Source organism: Scyliorhinus canicula, chromosome 5 (genome assembly GCF_902713615.1).
Source record: "Scyliorhinus canicula chromosome 5, sScyCan1.1, whole genome shotgun sequence".
Lineage (NCBI taxonomy): Eukaryota > Metazoa > Chordata > Chondrichthyes > Carcharhiniformes > Scyliorhinidae > Scyliorhinus > Scyliorhinus canicula.
In genome coordinates, this window is record NC_052150.1 from 222,482,474 (window position 1) to 222,503,510 (window position 21,037).

At 47.6% G+C, this 21,037-nt stretch overlaps 1 protein-coding gene across 1 annotated transcript; it reads right to left on the reverse strand.

Annotated features, from left to right (window-relative positions):
* Positions 1-1,002: 1,002 nt before the first annotated feature.
* Positions 1,003-20,738, reverse strand: LOC119966606 (E3 ubiquitin-protein ligase TRIM7-like). Its single transcript, XM_038798577.1, has 6 exons — positions 20,211-20,738; positions 16,959-17,054; positions 13,550-13,780; positions 12,147-12,169; positions 10,510-10,643; positions 1,003-2,123 (listed from the first exon to the last, which is right to left on the reverse strand). Exons 1-6 carry the CDS (start codon positions 20,688-20,690, stop codon positions 1,603-1,605), a joined length of 1,485 nt encoding a protein of 494 aa, XP_038654505.1. The 5' UTR covers positions 20,691-20,738; the 3' UTR covers positions 1,003-1,602.
* Between the last annotated feature and the right edge of the window lie 299 nt (positions 20,739-21,037).

The window sequence follows — 21,037 nt, forward strand, 5'->3', positions numbered from 1 at the left end:
ATGGGTGGTTAGCATAAATGCTTCACAGCTCCAGGGTCCCAGGTTCGATTCCCGGCTGGGTCACTGTCTGTGTGGAGTCTGCACGTCCTCCCCCTGTGTGCGTGGGTTTCCTCCGGGTGCTCCGGTTTCCTCCCACAGTCCAAAGATGTGCGGGTTAGGTGGATTGGCCATGCTAAAATTGCCCATAGTGTCCTAATAAAAGTAAGGTTAAGGGGGGGGTTGTTGGGTTACGGGTATAGGGTGGATACGTGGGTTTGAGTAGGGTGATCATGGCTCGGCACAACATTGAGGGCCGAAGGGCCTGTTCTGTGCTGTACTGTTCTATGTTCTATGTTCTATGTTCTATGGTCCCCACAAGAGAGACATACCAGATCCAGGCATTACACCTGACCTCTCGCTCATCTTAGCCAAAAGGCCGAGAAACGATCGCCCAGCTAATCATGTGCATATGTTCTGGTCCAGCCCGAAGTTGGGGAAGATTTGGGGGTCGTTCTTCATCGCCATGTCGGCGATCTGACAGGGGAACTTGGACCCCAATCCCCCGGGGGCCATATTCAGGGTATCGGGCTTTGCGGAGATGGGCGCGGGGGCAGATGTGTTAGCCTTTGCCTCATTGATCGCTCGCTATTGGCAGCTCCTATTGGGGTGGAGGTCAGCTTGTCCGCCCTCTGCCGCCACGTGGCTGGGGGATTTAATGGAGTTCCTGTGTTTGGAAAAGGTGAAATTTGCCTTGAGGGGGACGAGTGAGGGGTTCTACAAGAGACCGGGGTTTGTTATATTACATTTTGAAGAGCTGTTTATGGCTAATGTGTGTGGGGGGGGGGGGGGGTTTGGGGTTGAGCTGGGGGTGGGTGGTTTGTGGGATTGCTTTGGGGTCATTTCAGTTGGAAATGTTACCTTGTCTGACTATTAAAATGTTAAAACTTGAATAAAAATATATATTTTTTAAAGTATATTTTCGGTGAAAAATGTTGGAAGATGGACCATTTCTTGACAAAGTACTCGTGCAACTTTGAAGCTTTAATAATGTTTGGATGCAAACTGTAAATGACATATGAAAGCATAATTCATAAAATTCCGCACAGTACAGTTCAAATATCCGAGCTTCAAAATAACCCCCAGACTCTGCGACACACTGTTCAATCTTGTTGAAAACATCCTGCAGTTGGAACTGAGTAAGGTCGTGAGCTACCTGTGTAATCCCTGCTCAAAATTCTTCGTAAATTACAGCTTTAATCACCTCCATTCGGGATGTGCGATAAACGCTGACCTTGCCAGTGATGTTCCCATTCCAAGAACACATTTTTTAAAAATCCTTAAAATTAAGAAATAAAACATTAATGGGATTGATGTAGAGAGGGTGTGATGGAGGTCAATAGCAGACGTGTCTCGCGGAGCATTACGCAAACCATAAGTGTAAGCTAATCGCTAGTCAGTGCCCGAGAGCGACACGGAGTGTTGGAGATAAGCATTGATGCATCTAAGAGGAATCTAGATAAGCAAAAGATGGAAGAAAGGTATGCTAAGGTGGAAGGATGCCCATGTGGAGATTAACCACCAGCATTGATCTGTTGGGCCTAATGGGCCTATGTAATAATCCACCTAGCAGAGTTTTATGGAGGAAATATAGAAACAAGAAAATGCTGGAAACACAGGCTCGAGGAAGTCGGTTCTAAATGTATACAAGTGTTGGAGAGTGTCAGCAACCTGGTAAAATGACACGTAACCTGACTCATAGTCTAACTCGACCTGGAATCTGGTGTACACTGGTTCCTTGATGATGTCTATATGGAACCCGTTGTGACTGGCTGTGAGCGTGCCGTGATTCAGGTGAATGCACCAAGCTTTGGCCGAGTTGGTCAGGTCAGAATGCTCGCCCTCCCTCGCTATGCTGCCGTACGCGATCCCGATCCCCCAGGCGATCCCTTCAGCCTGCACCACCCATGAGTGGTAACCCGAGGTGAAACTCTGGCAGCAGAGAATCTGGCGGTGGGTACGGAACCGCTCGGCATTGGACGGGTAAGGCTGCAGATCGTATCCGAACGACAGCGAGCGGGCATCTTCAGAGACGGTCAGGAACCAGTATGCGGTTTTGGTGTCCAAGGTGAGGCGTGCCCATTCACCTGGAGAAGGAGAGAGAGGCAGATGATTATGACAGCAGAAACCCAACAACTTCAGGGTAGGGGTCACAGTCTTTACCAGTGTGGGGCCTGCAACCCACCACCACCAACAACAACAACAACCTGTATTTCCACAGCAACCTTGATGCAGTCAAACATCCCAAGGTGCTTCACAGGAGGAAGTACTTAGTTCAGGTGACCAGACAATTGATTAGATCTTTCTATTGATTGAAGGGATGTGGGTGTCGCTGGCTAAGCCACCATTTACTGCCCATCCCTAATTGCCCTACAGAAGGTGGGGGTTCCACTCCTGGTACCATGTCGTGTTATTCACCCTGGGGTAACACGGACTGCAATTGGATGCAGTTGTACTTGAAAGTGGACTCCAAACTGTGATGTTAGTTCAATACGCTTTATTGAACTTGTTAAGCAGTGCACACAGTTCACTGTGGGTTTGACACTCTACTAATCTAAGCGTGTTTGCTATAAATAACTAGACCAGACTAGCTCTGAGCCATGTGTAGAAGGTGCTAACTGATATATACACCCTGACTGTCACTACAGTTGTCACCAGTGGAAAGAGGCAGAGTGTTGATGCCTCGTGTGTTTTATAGTGGGAGACCACCCTCTAGTGTTCTGCCTGGTAATTGATTGTGTTCTGTCCTGTGTGTTGATTGGCTGTACTGGGTGTCTGTATCTCATTATGTGCATGAGTGCATATCATGACAGGGGTGAGCTGCCTTCTTGAACTCCTGCAGCCCATGTGATGTAGGTACTCCCACAGTGCTCTTAGGGAGGGAGTTCTGGGAAGCGTTGTAATTGAATTTGAAGCTTAGGTCCTGAAGCGAAATAAAGGTATTTTATTACATACGAAGGTATGTGGTGCGAGTTGGCTATGATGGACTGGGGAATGTTACTTAAAGGCTGACGATGGAAAGGCAACGGTAATCATTTCAACCCCACGTGGGTGATCTGCAACAATTGTTAATTCCTGTTTCGCGCAAAAAATAAAACAGGAAAGATGGCCAAACCATGGCTTACAAGAGAAATCAGAGATAGCATTAAATCCGAGGGAGAGACGTACAAATTGTCCAGAAAACAAACAGTGGTCCTGAGGATTGGGAACAGTTTATAATTCAGCAAAGGAGGACCACAGGATTGATGAAGAAGGGGAAAATAGAATACGAGAATAAGCTTGCAGGAACTATAAAACCTGACTGTAAAAGTCTCCATAGGTATGTGAAGAGCACAACATTGGTGAAGATAAATGTAGGTCCCTTACAGTCAGAAACTGTGGAATTTATAATAGGGAACAAAGAAATGGCTGACCAACTAAATACATACTTTGGTTCTGTCGTCACAAATAAAATTAATGGGAATGAGAGAGGCATGGTGGCACAGTGGTTAGCACTGATGCCTCACACCAAGGACTCGGGTTCAATCCCGGCGCCGGTTCACTGTCTGTGTGGAGTTTGCACATTCTCCCCATGTCTGGTGGGTTTCACCCCCCTGACCCAAAGATGTACAGGCTAGATGGATTGGCCACGCTACATTTTCCCTTAATTGGGAAAAAAAACTGGAATGAAGGCCACTAGATCTCCGGAGTCTGAAAATCTACATCCCAGAATACTTAGGGCGCGATTCTCCCGAGTTACGAAAACTCGGGAAGCTGGCGTCAAAAATGGGCGGGTTTGACGCCAGCCTCCGCCCCCCCCGACCGGGAACCGATTCAGCTCCCCGGTCGGGGCTAGCATCGCGCGACCGTGAACTCCGGCATCGCGGGCTTAACGAATTTCGTTAAGCTCGCTAGCCGCTGACGTGTCAGATTATGTCAGCCGCGCATGCGCGGATTGGACGACTCCAACCCGCGTATGCACGGATGACGTCATCACGCATATGCGTGAAACCCGCGCATGCGCGGGCCGGTATGCCCCTCAGCCGCCCCGCGAATGGATCCAGCGGGGCGGCGGAGGGAGAAAGAGTGCACGGGTTAAGTACCCGCTGCCCGCGATTGGTGCCCACCGATCGCGGGCCCATGGCACCCTTGGCACGGCCGTGGTACTGCCGTGCCAATCGGTGCCATGGTTCCCCAGATCGGGACTTTACGGCCGTTTTTACGAACGGTCAGACCAGGTGTGTTTTACGTTCATAAAAATGGCCGAAAAGGCCTTGGAAATCGGCCCATCGGCCAGGGGTGAATAGCTGCTCGCCGTAAAAAAACGGCGGGCAGCGATTCGTGTCGGGGGCGGCCGTGGGGGGGGGGGGGGGGGAGAAGAGTGGGAGGGCGTCGGACCAGCGTGTCCGTAAAAATTTACGCCGCCCGCTATTCTCCGAATTTTCGTGAGAGCGGAGAATTGCGCCCTTAATCTACATCCCAGAATATGGGTGACACGGTAGCACAGTGGTTAGCACTGTTTCTTCACGGCACCAGGGGTCCCAGGTTCGATTCCTGGCTTGGGTACTGTCTGCATATTCTCCCCGTGTCTGCGTGGATTTCCTCCGGGTGCTCCGGTTTCCTCGCATAAGTCCCAAAAGATGAGCTGGTTGGGTGAATTGGACATTCTGAATTCTCCCTCAGAGTACCTGAACAGGCGCCGGAGTGTGGTGACTAGGGGCTTTTCACAGTAACTTCATTGCAGTGTTAATGTAAGCCTACCTGTGACAATAATAAAGATGATTATTATTATTTTCAAAGAAGTGGCCCTACAAATAATGGATATGTTGGTGGTCATCTTCCAGGATTCTATAGACTCTGGAACAGTTCCTGCAGATTGGAGGGTAGCTAATGTCACCTCACTATTTACAAAGAGAGATAGAGAGAAAAAACAGGGAATTATAGACCAGTCAGCCTGACCTCAATAGTGGGGGAATTATAAAATATTTAATAGCAGAGCACTTGGGAGGATTGGACAGGGTCAACACGGATTTACGAAAGAGAAATCATGCTTGACAAATCTACTGGAATTCTTCGAGGATGTAACTAGTAGAATTGATGAGGGGGATAAAAACAAATTACTGCGGATGCTGGACTCTGAAACCAAAAAGAAAATGCTGGAAAATCTCAGCAGGTCTGGCAACATCTGGGCAGCAACGATAGCACAACTAATTAGCACTGTGGCTTCACAGCGCCAGGGTCCCAGGTTCGATTCCCCTCTGGGTCACTGTCTGTGCAGAGTCTGCACGTTCTCTCCGTGTCTGCGTGGGTTTCCTCCGGGTGCTCCAGTTTCCTCCCACAGTCCAAAGATGTGCAGGTTAGGTGGATTGGCCATGCTAAATTGCCCTTAAGTTAGATGGGGTTGCTGGGTTACAGGGATAGGGTGGAGGTGTAGACTTAAGTAGGGTGCTCTTTCCAAAAGCCGGGCAGACTCGATGGGCTGAATGGCCTCCTTCTGCACTGTAAATTCTATCTGAGTATCTGGGTTTGAGTAGGGTGATCATGGCTCGGCACAACATCGAGGGCCGAAGGGCCTGTTCTGTGCTGTACTGTTCTATGTTCTATGTTCTATGTGCAGGTTAGGTGGATTGGCCATGCTAAATTGCCCTTAGTGTCCAAAAAGGTTAGCAGGGGTTATTGGGTTAGGGGGATAGGGTGGAAGTGAGGGCTTAAGTGAGTCGGTGCAGACTCGATGAGCCGAATGGCCTGCACTGTATGTTCTATGTTCTATGTGTAGCCATCTGGGATGGCCACTTACAAAAGGAAGTATGGCCACTTGCAAAGAATCATGGGAAATATGGCCAATGCAGGATCCAGACGAACTCAGAGCTTAAGTGTATATTGGCCACTAGATAACCAGACACTATGGAAACCCCCAACCAATTTACATTCTAATGGCCCATTTCCCCAGGACAAAAGACCTGTACTCAGGTATCAGATACAGACTCATCGGCGCCACTCCCTTCACCCAGGAAGCCCAAACAGCCAAGGTCAATGACCACTCGGGACATGCCCAGCCATCAAGGCACCCGCCCCTTTATTGGCTAAAATCGAAGGCAGTAATTGAAGCCTGTTGAATTATTGGGTCCAAAGCTAAGGACGGCCCAAAAGAGCACGAACCCCCGAAGGATAAAGAGAGACACTGCCATGTGTTCAGTCATTTTTGGCCCCGGTGCACCGGCACTCTCTTGGCCCCGGCTTGTGCCCAAAACCAACTGCAGCACCACGACCAGAAGCAAGTTCAAGACCAACGATCGCTATCAGATGGATGAGCCCAGCAGAAACAAAGTCACTTCTCCAGACCCAGCCACGCCAGATCCGAACAAAGACCTTGTTCCTCTGCATAAAGCCAGGTGCCTGAAGTTAAGTACAGGTTGTTGTAGTTGTTAGGTGTAATTTAGCTTGTAGTATTTTATGTTGCAAGTCAAAGTAATTCTTGTGTGTAAATAAACTATCCTTGAACTTGAACTGACTAACTGGTTGTTGGGTCTTTGATCGCTATCCGGCTAAACCTTGTGGTGGTATCATTTGATACCTGGCCACTCTGAAAAGCAATATCATCATTAATAATGGTCATATTAGTATCCAGTTAAAAGGAGCAACATTATTGGCATCTCTGGTGCAAATTGGCAACATTATTGGCGACGCTGGTGGGATAATATTCACTTAAAAATAGCAACATATGTTCATCTGCAGGGAGAGAAAAGAGTTAACGTTTCGAGTCCAGGTGACCCTTTGTCAAAGCTAAAGACATAGAAAGTGAGGGGGAGCCCGTGGATGTGGTTTATTTGGACTTTCAGAAGACTTTTGACAAAGTCCCACATAAGAGATTAGCGTGTATGCAATTGGGGACAGTGTATTGAGATGGATAGAAAACTGGTTGGCAGACAGGAAACAAAGATTAGGAATAAACGTGTCTTTTCCCAAATTGCAGTCTAGTGGGGAACCACAGGGATCAATGATACAACCCAGCTACTCACGATACAAATGAATGATTTAGATGAGGGAACTAAATGCTTTATCTCCAAATTTGCCGATGACACAATACTGGGTGGGAGGGTGAGCCATGAGGAGGATACAGAGATACTTCAGAGATGCATGGCAAAACAACATCATGTGGATAAATGTGAGGTTTTTTGCTTTGGTAGCAAAAACAGGAAGGCAGATTATTATCTGAATGGCTATAGATTGAGAGAGGGGAATGTACGAGACCTGTCTGTCCTTGTACAGACAATATGCACACAGTAAATCTGACAGACAGCGATGTGATATAATATAAGGTAATACTGTGGGTGCTGGAAATCTGAAATATAAACAGGAAATGCTGGATAAACTCAGCAAGTTGGGCAACATCTGTGGAGAGAGAAAATCGAATTAACAAAATGTGATAATGACCAAATAACTTGTCTTTGCAATGTTGATTGGAGGGATAAATATTAACCAGGACACTTGGGGTAATCCCTGCTCCCCTTGGAAACAGGCTGTTAATATCCAGTCAAGAGAGAAGACAGGGCCTTGGTGTCATATCGGAATTCTTCCGACAGTGCAGCCCTCTCTCAGCTCTGCGGCAGAGTACAATCCCGGATTGCTGTGCACAAGACGGGAACTTGAACCCTTGAACCCTCAACCTTCTAACACAGGCAAGAGTGAGTCGCAGTTGTGGTGATGTGCATCACTGTAAATACATAAGGGGTTAATGTAAATACACATAGACTAGCTCGACACTAGAGGGAGCACCAGAGACATCACACTCAGCCAATAGATCAGTTAGATAGGACACGACCAATGGGCATTCACGATACACACAGAGGTGACATGACCACAGGAGGGCATTACACCAACCCATATATAAAGGACACATCACATATGATCTGCCTCTTTCCAGTGGAGACAGTCAGTGAGTAGAGACACAGGGTTGATTTGATATCACTCCCACCACGTGGATTGTAGCAGTCCGGTTAGTCAGTCTGGGTAGCTATAGTAGGATTAACAGTAGTGTTGAACCCGAGTAATAGAAGTGTATATAGTTTAATAAACGTGTTGAAGTTAACTCCACGTCTGATCCTTCCTTTGTCAACTGCACCACAAAGAAGCCGCTTATGCTACACCTAGAGCACAAGACAACAGTGACAAGGTGAATTCCAGAGCTTCGGGCCCAGGAGGTTGAGATGCAATGGGAGGTGAATGCAAGCCGGTGAGCTCAGTGGGTGTTGGGTGAATGGGACTCAGTGCAAGTTGGGATAGAGGCGGCGGATGTTTGGACGAGTGTAACTTTACGGAAGGCGGACGATCGGAGGCCAGGCAGGAGAGCAGTGGAACAGACAAGTCTGGAGGTGTCTGTCTGGTAGATGAGGTCTTCAGCAGCAGAAGAGCTGAGGCAGGGGTGACCTTACAGGGAAAAAGGAAAGACTTGCAACCACCAAACACGCGAAAGCACTTTACATCAAATGAAGTACTTTTGATGTGTACTCACTGTTGTAATGGATGAAATGCAGCAGCTAATACATGCACAGCAAGATTCCACAACTGTGACCTGATACTATGCTTTTGTGATCTTGATTGTAAGACATAGGAGCAGAATGAGGCCACTCGGCCCATCGAGTCAGCTCCGCCATTCAATCATGGCTGATATTTTCTCATCCCCATTCCCCTGTCTTCTCCCCATAACCCCTGATCCCCTTATTAATCAAGAACCTATCTATCTTTGTCTTAAAGACACTCAGTGATTTGGCCTCCACAGCCTTCTGCGGCAAAGAGTTCCACAGATTCACCACCCTCTGGCTGAAGAAATTCCTCCTCATCTCTGTTTTAAAGGATCGTCCCTTCAGTCTGAGGCTGTGCCCTCTGGTTCTAGATTTTACCACTCAGTGGAAATATCCTCTCCATGTCCACGCAATCCAGGCCTCTCAGTATCCTGTAAGTTTCAATCAGATCCCCCCTCACCCTTCTAAACTCCAACGAGTACAGACCCAGAGTCCTCAACCGTTCCTTATACAACAAGCTCTTCATCCCAGGGATCATTCTTGTGAACCTCCTCTGGACCCTTTCCAAGACCAGCACATCCTTCCTTAGATACGGGGTCCAAAACTGAGCCCAATACTCCAAATGGAATCTGACCAGAGCCTTACATAGCCTCAGAAGTACATCCCTGGTCTTGTGTTCGAGCCCTCTCGACATGAATGCTAATATTGCATTTGCCTTCCTAACTGCCGTTAACCGCAAGAGAATCTTGAACAAGAACTCCCAAATCCCTTTGTGCTTCTGATTTCCTAAGCATTTCCACATTTAGAAAATAGTCTATGTCTCAATTCCTCCTTCCAAAGTGCATAACCTCACACTTTTCCACTTTGTATTTCATCTGCCACTTCATTGCCCACTCTCCTAGCTTGTCCAAGTCCTTCTGCAGCCCCCTTGCTTCCTCAATACTACCTGTCCCTCTACAGATCTTTGTATCATCTGCAAATTTCGCAACAGTGCCTTCAGTACCTTCCTCCAGATCATTACATTGTGAAAAGTTGTGGTCCCAGCACAGACTCCTGAGGCACATCACTAGTCACCGGCTGCCATCCTGAAAATACCCCTTTATCCCCCCTCTCTGCCTTCTGCCAGTCAGCCAATCCTCTGTCCATGCCAGGATCTTACCCTGAACACCATGGGCTCTTAACTTATTTAGCAGTCTCCTATGCGGCACCTTGTCAAAGGCCTTCTGGAAATCTAAATAAATCACGTCTACTGGTTCCCCTTTGTCTAACTTCCTTGTTTCCTCCTCAAAGAACTCTAACAGATTTGTCAGACATGACCTCCCTTTGACAAAGCCATGCTGACTCAGTCCTATTTTACCATGCACTTCCAAGTGCTTCGCGATCTCTTCTTTAATGACAGACTCAAAAATCTTACCAGTGACCGAAGTCAGGCTAACCAGCCTATAATTTCCTGTCTTCTGCCTCCCTCCCTTCTTAAACAGCGGTGGACTCCAGGCCCACAGCATAGTGGTCGACCCCTAACTAACCTCTGAAATAGTCTAGCAAACCACTCAGCTCAAGGGCAATTAGGGGTGGGCACCAAAAGCTGGTTGGCCTTGCCAGTGACAGCCACGCCCCCTGAACGAATACGAAGAGAGCAGCCTTCAAAAGGCAATTGTATAAATACCAGAAGGAAACAGAGGGAAAGGGTGGGGAAGTGGGACTAACTGACCAAGCCAATTTCAACATCTGGAGCTGAATAGCCTCTTTCCACGCTATGTTGTTCTTTGATTCTCTGATCTATGATCTGTTTGTATCTTCGTCTGACTGCCTGCCTCTAATTGTGCTTTTAGTCTCTGCGAAAATAGGTCTCCTTTTCTTTCAGACAGTCACCCATGGCCGGAATCGAAGCTGGTACACTGGAGCAGTGTTTAAGGATACTTGTACACAAGGTTTGCTGTGGTGTATATTCACAGGACTTGAACCTTCTTACCGATCATGTTCAGTATAATCGAGTAGTATATCATAGATTTATCGATCAGCTCCTTGACTTGTTCAGATACAGAACGTACATTAAACATATCCTTGTGGACAACTGGTATTGCTTCCATCTGGAGCTCATTTGCCCTGAAGTGAAAAAAGAAAAAAATAATTTAAAGAAAAAAATAAAGACCACTTGCATTTGTACATTTTTGAAGATGATTCACAGAATGTGGTCAGGCTGAAAGGGGCTGGTTTAGCACACTGGGTTAAATCGCTGGCTTTTAAAGCAGACCAAGGCAGGCCAGCAGCACGGTTCAATTCCCATACCAGCCTCCCCGAACAGGCGCCGGAATGTGGCGACTAGGAGCTTTTCACAATAACTTAATTGAAGCCTACTCGTGACAATAAGCGATTTTCATTTCATTTGACACTGAGTTACTTTCGAAGTTTAAGGACCACAGAAAGCCAACGACCTGTATGGACTTTTGAAAGGGGTGAATTACATTGCTCTTTCCCCAGAGCAGATTATTGCTGATGATCACCTCCCATCACTTTGCTGATGATGGACAGCAGACTGATAGGGCGGTAATTGGCTGGGTTGGATTTGTCCTGTTTCCTGTGTACAGGACACACCTGGGCAATTTCCCACATTGCCGGGTAGATGACAGTGTTGTAGCTGTACTGGAACAGCTTGGCTAGGGGTGTGGCAAGTTCTGGAGCCAAGTCTTCAGTACTATTGCCAGAATATTGTCAGACATAGCCTTTGCAGTATCCAGTGCCTTCAGCCATTTGTTGATGTCACGCGGAGTGAATCGTATTGGCTGAAGACTGACATCTGTAATGCTGGGGACCTCCGGAGGAGACCGATATGGATCATCCACTCGGCACTTCTGGCAAGATTGTTGTGAGTGGCTCAGCCTTATCCTTTGCACATACCGTGCTGGGCTCCTCCATCATTGAGGATGGTGATATTTGTGGAGCCTCCTCCTCCAGTGAGTTTTTAATTGTCCACCACCATTCATAGAACATAGAACAGTACAGCACAGAACAGGCCCTTCGGCCCTCGATGTTGTGCCGAGCAATGATCACCCTACTCAAACCCACGTATCCACCCTATACCCGTAACCCAACAACCCCCCCCCAACCTTACTTTTTAGGACACTATGGGCAATTTATCATGGCCAATCCACCTAACCCGCACATCTTTGGACTGTGGGAGGAAACCGGAGCACCCGGAGAAAACCCACGCACACACGGGGAGGACGTGCAGACTCCGCACAGACAGTGACCCAGCCGGGAACTGAACCTGGGACCCTGGAGCTGTGAAGCATTTATGCTAACCACCATGCTACCGTGCTGCCCCTAAATATGGCCAGCTTTGGGCACCCAAATTTGGATACGGCAGGAACTGCAGAGCTTAGATCTGACACCTTAGATCTGACACCAGATTGACACCTCATTTTTCGGTATGCAGGATGTTGCTCCTGGCTTGCTCTCCTGTACTCTTCATTGAACCAGGGTTGATCCACTGGCTTGGTGGTAATGGCAGAGTGCAGGGATTGCTAACCTGAATGACCATTCTGATAACCAAGAGTGCAGATTCCTGAGCTGCAGCAATTATCTACAGGACGACAGAATGAAACTTACTTGGAAAGGAGTTGTCTAGATTTCTGAGGGGGAAAAAAGAGAGAGAGAGGCAAGTTAGACAATTGAGTTGATATCGTGAAATAAAACAAAGTTAGACTGTTATTAGAGTGTATGTATCATGGTTTATCATGGGCTGGTTTAGCCCAGTGGGCTAGACAGCTGGTTTGTGATGCAGAACAAGGCCAACAGCGCGGGTTCAATTCCCGTACCAGCTCACCTGAACAGGCGCCGGAATGTGGTGACCCGCTGTAATTGCTTCATCCAACCAGTGATGGCAGTATAGGGCTACCACTGGGACAAGGCTTTTCACAGTCACAAGAGCAATACAGGCACTTAGTGGAGTCACCTAGCAGCCTCAGCTTGTAACCATAGCGGTCACTGTCCGTGTGGAGTTTGCACATTCTCCCCGTGTCTGCGTGGGTCTCAACCCCCCCCCCCCAAAACCTAAAAAGGTGCGCAGGGTAGGTGAATTTGGCCATGCTAAACTGCCCCTTAATTGGAAAAAGAATTGGGTACTCTAAATTTATATTTTTTTTAAACTTGTAACCATAGCCACACTGCCACCTGCCTGTTAATATAAAAAAAAGGTTTGACCATAAAAAGTCATGACCATCGAACACTAATGCAGGAAATGTGTGCACACCCTTGTTTTTAATATACCAATGGGTTGCACATATGGACCAACACCGTGCACAATATTCAGGTAAAAGTGGATGAACACAGATATAATTCAGGCTCCATTTTAGACACATTGTGTTCTTAATTTTTAAATGAATTTTTGCGTTTTCTTTCGAGTTAAATACGGAAAGTTAAGAGCAATTTAGAAAGCAGAATTGGTTAGAACGGAGGAATTTCTCTGCGCTACACACCGAGGAACCAGGAAATGCACAAACTGAGCAGCAACAGCACCATCAGTGGTAGGTGGCTGTAATTACAATGTGACATGTTTACATAGTCTGTTTCCATTATAAATCTGGACAGAGGAATTTATGGGACTAAATGGTGACACAAAAGCGTGACAGTGAGGTTTTTGTATTTCAGAAGAGAGCACAACTCCAGGATTTTTAATTTGCGACCTGCCGACCACCCACAGAGTTATATTTGGGAAGACAAGACCAGGTATAATCTTCAGGTGAAGGTGTTACAGGGCAGCGTGCGCAGATCAGCCCACGTTTTGCAGTAATTTGTGTCTTTACTGCGTATAATTCCATTATAAACTCCCGCATCCACATGAGCTCAATTTGCCCTGCTGTAATTGCTTCATCCAACCAGTGATGGCAGTATAGGGCTACCATTGGGACAAGTTTGCAGAGAGGATCCCATTCTGAATATGGACCTGGCGATTAATAATGTAAAACAAAAAGTCGACATGAAGTATCTAAACGTATTGTTGGTTAATATACCTCAAGAAATTCTAGACGATCGCATTTTGTCAGATCCTGTGCTGCATCGTCTATCTGGCTGATCAAGTCCATCTTCTCGTTTAATGTTTTTGAACAGGAGCTACTCTTGGAAGTCAACCGATTTGCTTCCTCGTCAATCATTCTCAGCACATTTTCTTCATCTTCCTCCAGGCTGCTCCTCCAGGCCATAAATTTCTTCGATAGGTTTCCTTGCAATCGATTGACCTGCATCTGAAAGATCAACTCATAGTCAGATAGAGACTCTATTTCCTGGTGGTCGGGGAAGAGAGTGGGGGGGGGGGGGGGGGACGCAGTCCAGAACAAGAGGGGTGGTCAGTATATCCTTAAAATTAGAGGTAGGTTGTTCGGGGACACACACCAGATTTCCAACATCTGCAGTATCGTGCGAGGACAAAGAGAAAGTTGGTCTTTATTGCCAAGGGGTTGGGGTGAATAAGCAGGCACGTTTTTCAGATTAATCAGTTCTCATAGAATTTACAATGCAGAAGGAGGCCATTCGGCCCATCGAGTCTGCACCGGCTCTTGGAAAGAGCACCCTACCCAAAGTCCACACCTCCACCCTATCCCCATAACCCAGTCACCCCACCCAACACTACGGGCAATTTTGGACACTAAGGGCAATTTAGCACGGCCAATCCACCTAACCTGTACATCTTTGGACTGTGGGAGGAAATCGAAACACCCGGAGGAAACCCACGCACACGCGGGGAGAACGTGCAGACTCCACACAGACAGTGACCCAAGCCGGGAATCGAACCTGGAACCCTGGGGCTGTGAAGCAATTGTGCTAACCACTGTGCTACCGTGCTACCCTTCTTCTTCCAATTTAATAAAATACACCAAGGCAAAAGTGTTCAGCTCCACTTTTTTGTCATGTATTACACCAGCGTCGCATCTTTGATCAAAGATTCGGAATGGGAATCACAACAGCAAAGGAGGAAGGTAAACAGACTGACCACGATTTATAAAATATGGAATATACTGGTGGGAATTGACAGGAACATGTACCCGGTGCCCTGTGGCAGTAACGAAACTCAAGATAGTCACTCACCCAAGCTACAAGACCAAGACAGTTGTATCAGCAATCTTTCTCCCCAGGGACAATCCCACAGTAGAACAAGGTTGAAGGAAATAATCTCAGGCTCGTCACTGGAACTCCTCAAGACCCATCGTTAGCTTATTTCTGCTGAGGTGCTTTCATTATCAGGACCACTTCAGCAGGTCGAGCCTGCTTTAGCTAGTGCTACCCAGTTAGACGTTGGCAACCATCCACCAATTGTAAAACCAATTTTCTTCAGGGAAGGAAATCTGCCCACCTTACCTGGTCTGGCCTACACGTGACTCCAGACCCACAGCAGCGTGGCTGACTCTTAATTCCCCTCTGAAATGGCCGAGCAAAACAGTTCAAAGGCAATTGGGGATGGGCAACAAATGCTGGCCCAGCGACGCCCACATCCCATGAAATAATAATTTAAGGAATCCTACTGCTATATCCTAACCAGCACCACAACAACTTATATTTACCTCACACCTTTGATGTCATGTAACATCCCAAGGCCCATCGCAGAAGAATCATAAAGCACAGTATGACCCCCAGCCTCATGAGGAGATATTAGGTCAGACTAATATGGGGAGGGTCTTAAATGAGGATGGAGAAATGTAGAGAGAGTGTTCCAGAACTTGGGGCCAGGCAAGGCCACCAATGCTGGAGCGATTAAAATGAGGCCTGCACAATTGGCCAGAATTGGAGGAGCACGGATGTCTCCGAGGGTTGTTGGGCTGCAGGACATTACAGGGATACAAAAATCCTGGTCTTCAACTCCCTCCAATGGCCTCAACACTTGCTGCCGCTGTAATCTCTACCATTGGTGGCTCTACATTCAGCTGTTTGGACCCAAGTTATGGAATATCGTCCCGAAACCTCTCAGCTTCATGATCTCACTTTCTTCCATTAAGACACTCCTTAATACCCACCTATTTGTCCGAGCTGTTGGTGTGGCCATATAAAATGGCCGCCCGCAAAGGGTGATGGGAATTTTGGCCACGTCTGAGCACAGACAGGCTGCAACCTGCAAATATGCGAAAGTTGCAGCTCAGACTTATGCAGAAAACAACAGGAGAAAGGCCATTAAGAGGTCTTCCCGGGACAATGGGCTCCAGGTAGAAACTGACAAAAATGGCAGACTCAGCGGCGCCTGCTTTCCTTACTAGGGGAGGCCTATGTGCCTCGGAAACTAACGACCGGGACCCGCCCAGCCATTAAGGTGTCCGTCCCCAATTGGTCAAGATCGATCAGGGTGATCAAGACCCGATCGATTCATTGGACCATCACCTGGGACCTCCCAAAAGGGTGCGAAAGCTAGAAAGATAAAAGGTGCTGCATAGCCCACCGCTCGCTCTCTCGACTGCAGCCTTCCAGACTACAGCTTCGGCAGCCAACAACAACGGTGAACCCATCACCAGCCAAGTGGAAAACCATCCATGCCATCCACTGAGGGACCAGGCCAGAGGACACAGACGACCAGCTACAAGAACTCCAGCACTGCCATACTACCAGATCCCAGATAAGGCTTTATCTGCTCCGTACTTGCCAGTCACCTGGAAGTTAAGTTAAGGTTGTTTTAAGTGGATTAGTTTACAGTCCAATGTGCATGGACAGTTTAATTAAGTATTTAACTTTGTGTATTAATAAACAATTATTGTACTAAAGAACTTGTGGTGATCATTTGTCCATGGTATACAGGTTAAACACACACTGTAGTTTATAAAGGCACAACATTGGCCATCTGACCTACTATCTCCTCATATGGCCCAGTGTCAAACATGGTTTGATAACGCTTCGACAAACCTTGGGACAGTTTGTTGTGTTAAAGGTGCTCTATAAATATAAGTTGTTGTTGTATCCCCCATTGCTTTTGAGGAGGTGAAGGTGCGTTGGGCCTCCTTCCTCAGCCGTTACAGGTGTGATAAAATGGTGACTTCATCAGGCAGTTAAGAGTCAGTCACATTTATTGGCGAAGGGAGTCAGGTCCAGACGCAGGCCAGGTAAAGACTGCAAATTTCCTTCCTCAGAGGGTCTTTCCTGAATGGGTTGGGCTTTTAACGAGAATCCCCGACAATGCCACCCCCCCCCCCCCCCCTCCCGCACTGACAAAGAGGGGCATCCTACCCCCAAGTCCGCCCGCTCCTCCCCCACCAAGCACACATGAGGGGGATCCGAAACCCCTCCTCCCCCCATCATCGGGAAATGAACAATCCGCCTCTGTACACCAGTCACACAACCACCTTTGCCACTGAACCCACCCCACAGAACGAGAGAGAGAGAATGGGAGAAAGAAAGAAAACGTCCCTCCACGAGAAACGCAGAACCCGTGAGAGCGTCTTCAACCTTCAGTTCCTCTTCTGATTTTTGCAGATCTTGGTATTTGAAGTGGTAACTCTGTTGTGTTTGTAGAAGACCCTTCACACTGTTTAACACTTTGTCCTGTAAAAACAATAGATAACACTTCAGCGTGAATTCAAATGTGGGACTTGATTCATCAGAGCCAGTGCCCGAATCTACTGGCTGTGAGTTGGTAGATGTCCCAACGGTAACCCTGCCCGCCAAGATCGGCCTGGAGACCCCAAGATAACCCAGTGAAAATCCTTAAGGCCAACAGCCGAGATCTCACAAGAATATTGGAGCAGGAGATGGCTGAAAGGCCCTTTGAGCCTGCTCCACCAATCAATAAGATCGTGGCTGATTGGTTGTGGCCTCAGCTCCACTTTGCTGACTGCCCCCCCCCCCCCCCCCCCCCCCCCCAATAGTCATTGACTCCATTGTCTATCCAAAATCTGTTTATCTCTGCCTTGAATAGATTCTTTTTTTAAAATTTTAGAGTACCCAATTATATTTTTTCCAATTAAGGGGCAATTTAGCGTGGCCAATCCACCTACACTGCACATCTTTGGGTTGTGAGGGCGAAACCCACGTAAACACGGGGAGAATGTGCAAACCCCACACGGACAGTGACCCAGAGCCGGGATCGAACCTGGGATCTCAGCGCCGTGAGGCAGCAGTGCTAACCCACTGCGCCAGTGAATAGATTCAATGACCCAGCCTCCAGGGGATGGTTTAGCTCACTGGGCTAAATTGCTGGCTTTTAAAAAGCAGACCAAGCAGGCCAGCAGCACGGTTCGATTCCCGTACCAGCCTCCCCGGACAGGTGCCGGAATGTGGCGCCTAGGGGCTTTTCACAGTAACTTCATTGAAGCCTACTCGTGATAATAAGCCATTTTCATTTTTTTCACTGCTCCCTGAGGAAGAGAATTCTGTACATTAGTGATTCTTTGGGAGAAAAATCCTTCTGATCTCAGCCTCAAAAGGAGACCTCTTATTTTTAAACTATATCCCCTCATGCTCCCCATACAAGGAAGCATCCTATTAGTATCCACCCTATCAAGTCCCATTTGAATCTTATTTAGTAAGCTCTCCTCTCATTTCTTGAATCTCCAATGGTTAGGGACCCAGCCTGTTTAACATTTCTTCATAGGACAACCCCTGTGTGGGTTTTTAAAAACATTTTCGTTGATCGCCTTCTGCTCATGGAGATGGGAGATGGGAAGAAGTCTGATTAACAGTCAAGATTCAGATAATCGAGAGGAAAAGAGTTTCTTCACTCCCCGATTGGCCATGGCAAGGCAGACTAACAGGCCAGATGGCCAACGGCAGGGACATGGTAATGGGGTAACTCAGGGCAGGGAGTCACGTGACAAAGCCTCCTGGAATATTCCCACCCGGAAGGTTGGGAATTAGCAATTGACAAAAACTCGGGAGGTTCAGGACTCCAGAGGGTCACCCGACCCGATTGTGCCAGTTCACCAATGGACTCGGGTTTTTCTCAGCTTCTACCTCTTGTGCATTCCCGATTTTGAATCATTCCGCCATTGGCTGCCATGTCCTCAGCTACCTGGGGCCCAAACTTTGGAATCCCCTCCTGTCATCTTCTGCCTTTCCACCTCTCTTTCATCTTTAAGGTTAGTCCTTAAACCCACCAAACGTTCAGCTTTACATGTTTAGTCTCATAAATTTCAATTCATATTACCTCTCATTCTTTTAAACTCTCGAGTAAATAACATCATTTGGCGTGTACATGTTGACCTGCTACAAGGCCATAAGGCCATAAGATACAGGCACGGAATTAGGCCATTCAGCCCATTGAGTCTGTTCCACCATTCAATCATGGCTGACATATTTCTCATCCCCATTCTCCTGTCTTCTCCCCGTAACACCTGATCCCCTTATTAATCAAGAACCTATCTATCTCTGTCTTAAAGACACTCAGTGATTTGGCCTCCACAGCCTCCTGCGGCAAAGAGTTCCACAGATTCACCACCCTCTGGCTGAAGAAATTCCTCCTCATCCCTGTTTTAAAGGATTGTCCCTTCAGTCTGAGGCTTTGTCCTCTGCCTCTTGTTTGCCCCACTAGTGGAAACATACTCTCAACGTCTGTTCTATCCAGGCCTCTCAGTATCCTGTAAGCTTCAATAAGATCCCCCCCTCATTCTTCTAAACTCCAACGAGTACAGACCCAGAGTCCTCAACAGTTCGTCAAACGACAAGCCCTTCATTCCAGGAGTCATTCATGTGGTATCTGGAACAAGCCACTTTCTGGCCACAAATATCATGTTTTTACACACACACTGTGTATACGTCGACCATCATTTACAGCTACAACTATAAATTACCGGTACCTTATAACTGGCACAAAGGATTAATAATGATAGTAATCGTTATTGTCACAAGTAGGCTTACATTAACACTGCAATGAAGTTACTGTGAAAACCCTCTCATCGCCGCACTCCAGCGCCTGTTCGGGTACACGGAGGGAGGATTCATAATGTCCAATTCGACCCTCCCCACCCCGCTTCTTCCCTGCTGCCATCAGACTTTTGAATGGACCTACCTCGTATTAAGTGGATCTTTTCTCTACACCTTGCTATAACTGTAACATTATATTCTGCCGTCTCTCCTTCCTTCCCTATGTACGGTATGCATTGTTTGTACAGCATGCAAGAAACAATATTTATCACTGTATACTAATACATGTGGCAATAATAAATCAAATCAACTCCCTCAAAATCCTGGACCTTGACCAGCCCACCTATAACATTTAAATATTTCCTTCAATCCTTTGATTTTGTGCTATGCAATCATAGAATGATTTGAGATAGGTGCAGACGGAATGAGATAGGTGCAGACGGAGGCCACTCGGTCCGTTGTGCCTATCCTGGCTCTTTGCAAAGACATTCCAATTGTCCCTTGTTCCCTGCAGATGTTTCCTTTCCAAACTCCTGTTCCATTCTCTGCAGAAAGCCCTATTGAATCTGCTTCACTGATCTTTCAGACCGTGGCTTCCTCGACCATAATAACCCAATGTATAAACTGCAGTCTCCAAATCCTGCCTCTGGCTGTTTTGCAAGGCTGCCTTCAATCTGGTTTCTAACCCTCCTGTTTGAAAATAGTTTCTCCAAATTTGCATTGTCAGGATTTTGAACACCACCGCGCCCCCAAATCCCCTTTACATCTTTCTCCTTCCCTGCTCAAAGGGGAACACTCCCAGTTTCTCTATAACGTCGCCCTCGTCCCTCTGCCACTCACCTTAATCTGAGCCGCTGCCTTCTCGAAGCTCATCAGTGAGTGGGATTTGTGCTTGCCTGTTATGGTACAGGGGCCGCACACGCATTCTCCGTCATCTTCACAGTAAAACTCCAGAACCTCGTTATGTTCCCGGCACCGTTTCTCGGTGAGGTCAGTCGAGGGCTTCTCCAGAGGGTCGCACACCTTGCCTTCCTTTGCGTCTTCTCCGCATGAGGGAGGCCCGGCGGCGGGGACCGGGAGGGAGGCAGCCTCCTCCGGCTTGTCCGGACTGGGGACACCGGGGTCCTGGCTGGGATCGAGGGGGAACATGCTGCTGCACAGGGGGCAGTCCACTACCCCCTGGCCTGCTTCTTTGCTCTGGATGTCATCAATGCAGTTTGAACAAAGGTAATGCTTACAGAGCAACTGCTCCGGGAGGGAAGCTGGGCAGAAACACAGAACACAGGAGGGTCCGTGTTTACTTAAAACTATGCTCTCCATCCTCGCCGGGATGTTGAGAAAGAGCTTTTGAAACAGCAGAGAGGTGAAGCCTGGAGAGGCACTGAAGATTGGTTGTTACAGTTTCAAGGTTCACCCTGGCTGGAGATTAACCCTTCATGCACCACAGTGGCAGATTAGGCAGGTTTGGAGTCACATAGATAGAATCAGAGAATGGTCGCAGCGAGGCCATTTAACCCATCAAGGCTGTGCAAACTCTCTTCAAGAATAATTCATCCATTCCAATCTCCGCCCTTTCCTTGGAGCCTCACAGTTATTCCCCCTTCGGATGATAATCCAATTCCCTTTGGAAAGCCTGGATTGAATCGGCCTCCCCCCCCCCCACACTC

Bases quoted from the DNA above. Each gene is read 5' to 3' on its own strand.
- LOC119966606 (XM_038798577.1), bottom strand. From the start codon at position 20,690: ATGGAGAGCATAGTTTTAAGTAAACACGGACCCTCCTGTGTTCTGTGT. The intron at 13,781-16,958 runs GTTGAAGACGCT...TTGATCTTTCAG, and splicing joins AATCAGAAGAGGAACTGAAG to ATGCAGGTCAATCGATTGCA. The intron at 10,644-12,146 runs GTAAGTTTCATT...TTTTCACTTCAG, and splicing joins TCTAGACAACTCCTTTCCAA to GGCAAATGAGCTCCAGATGG.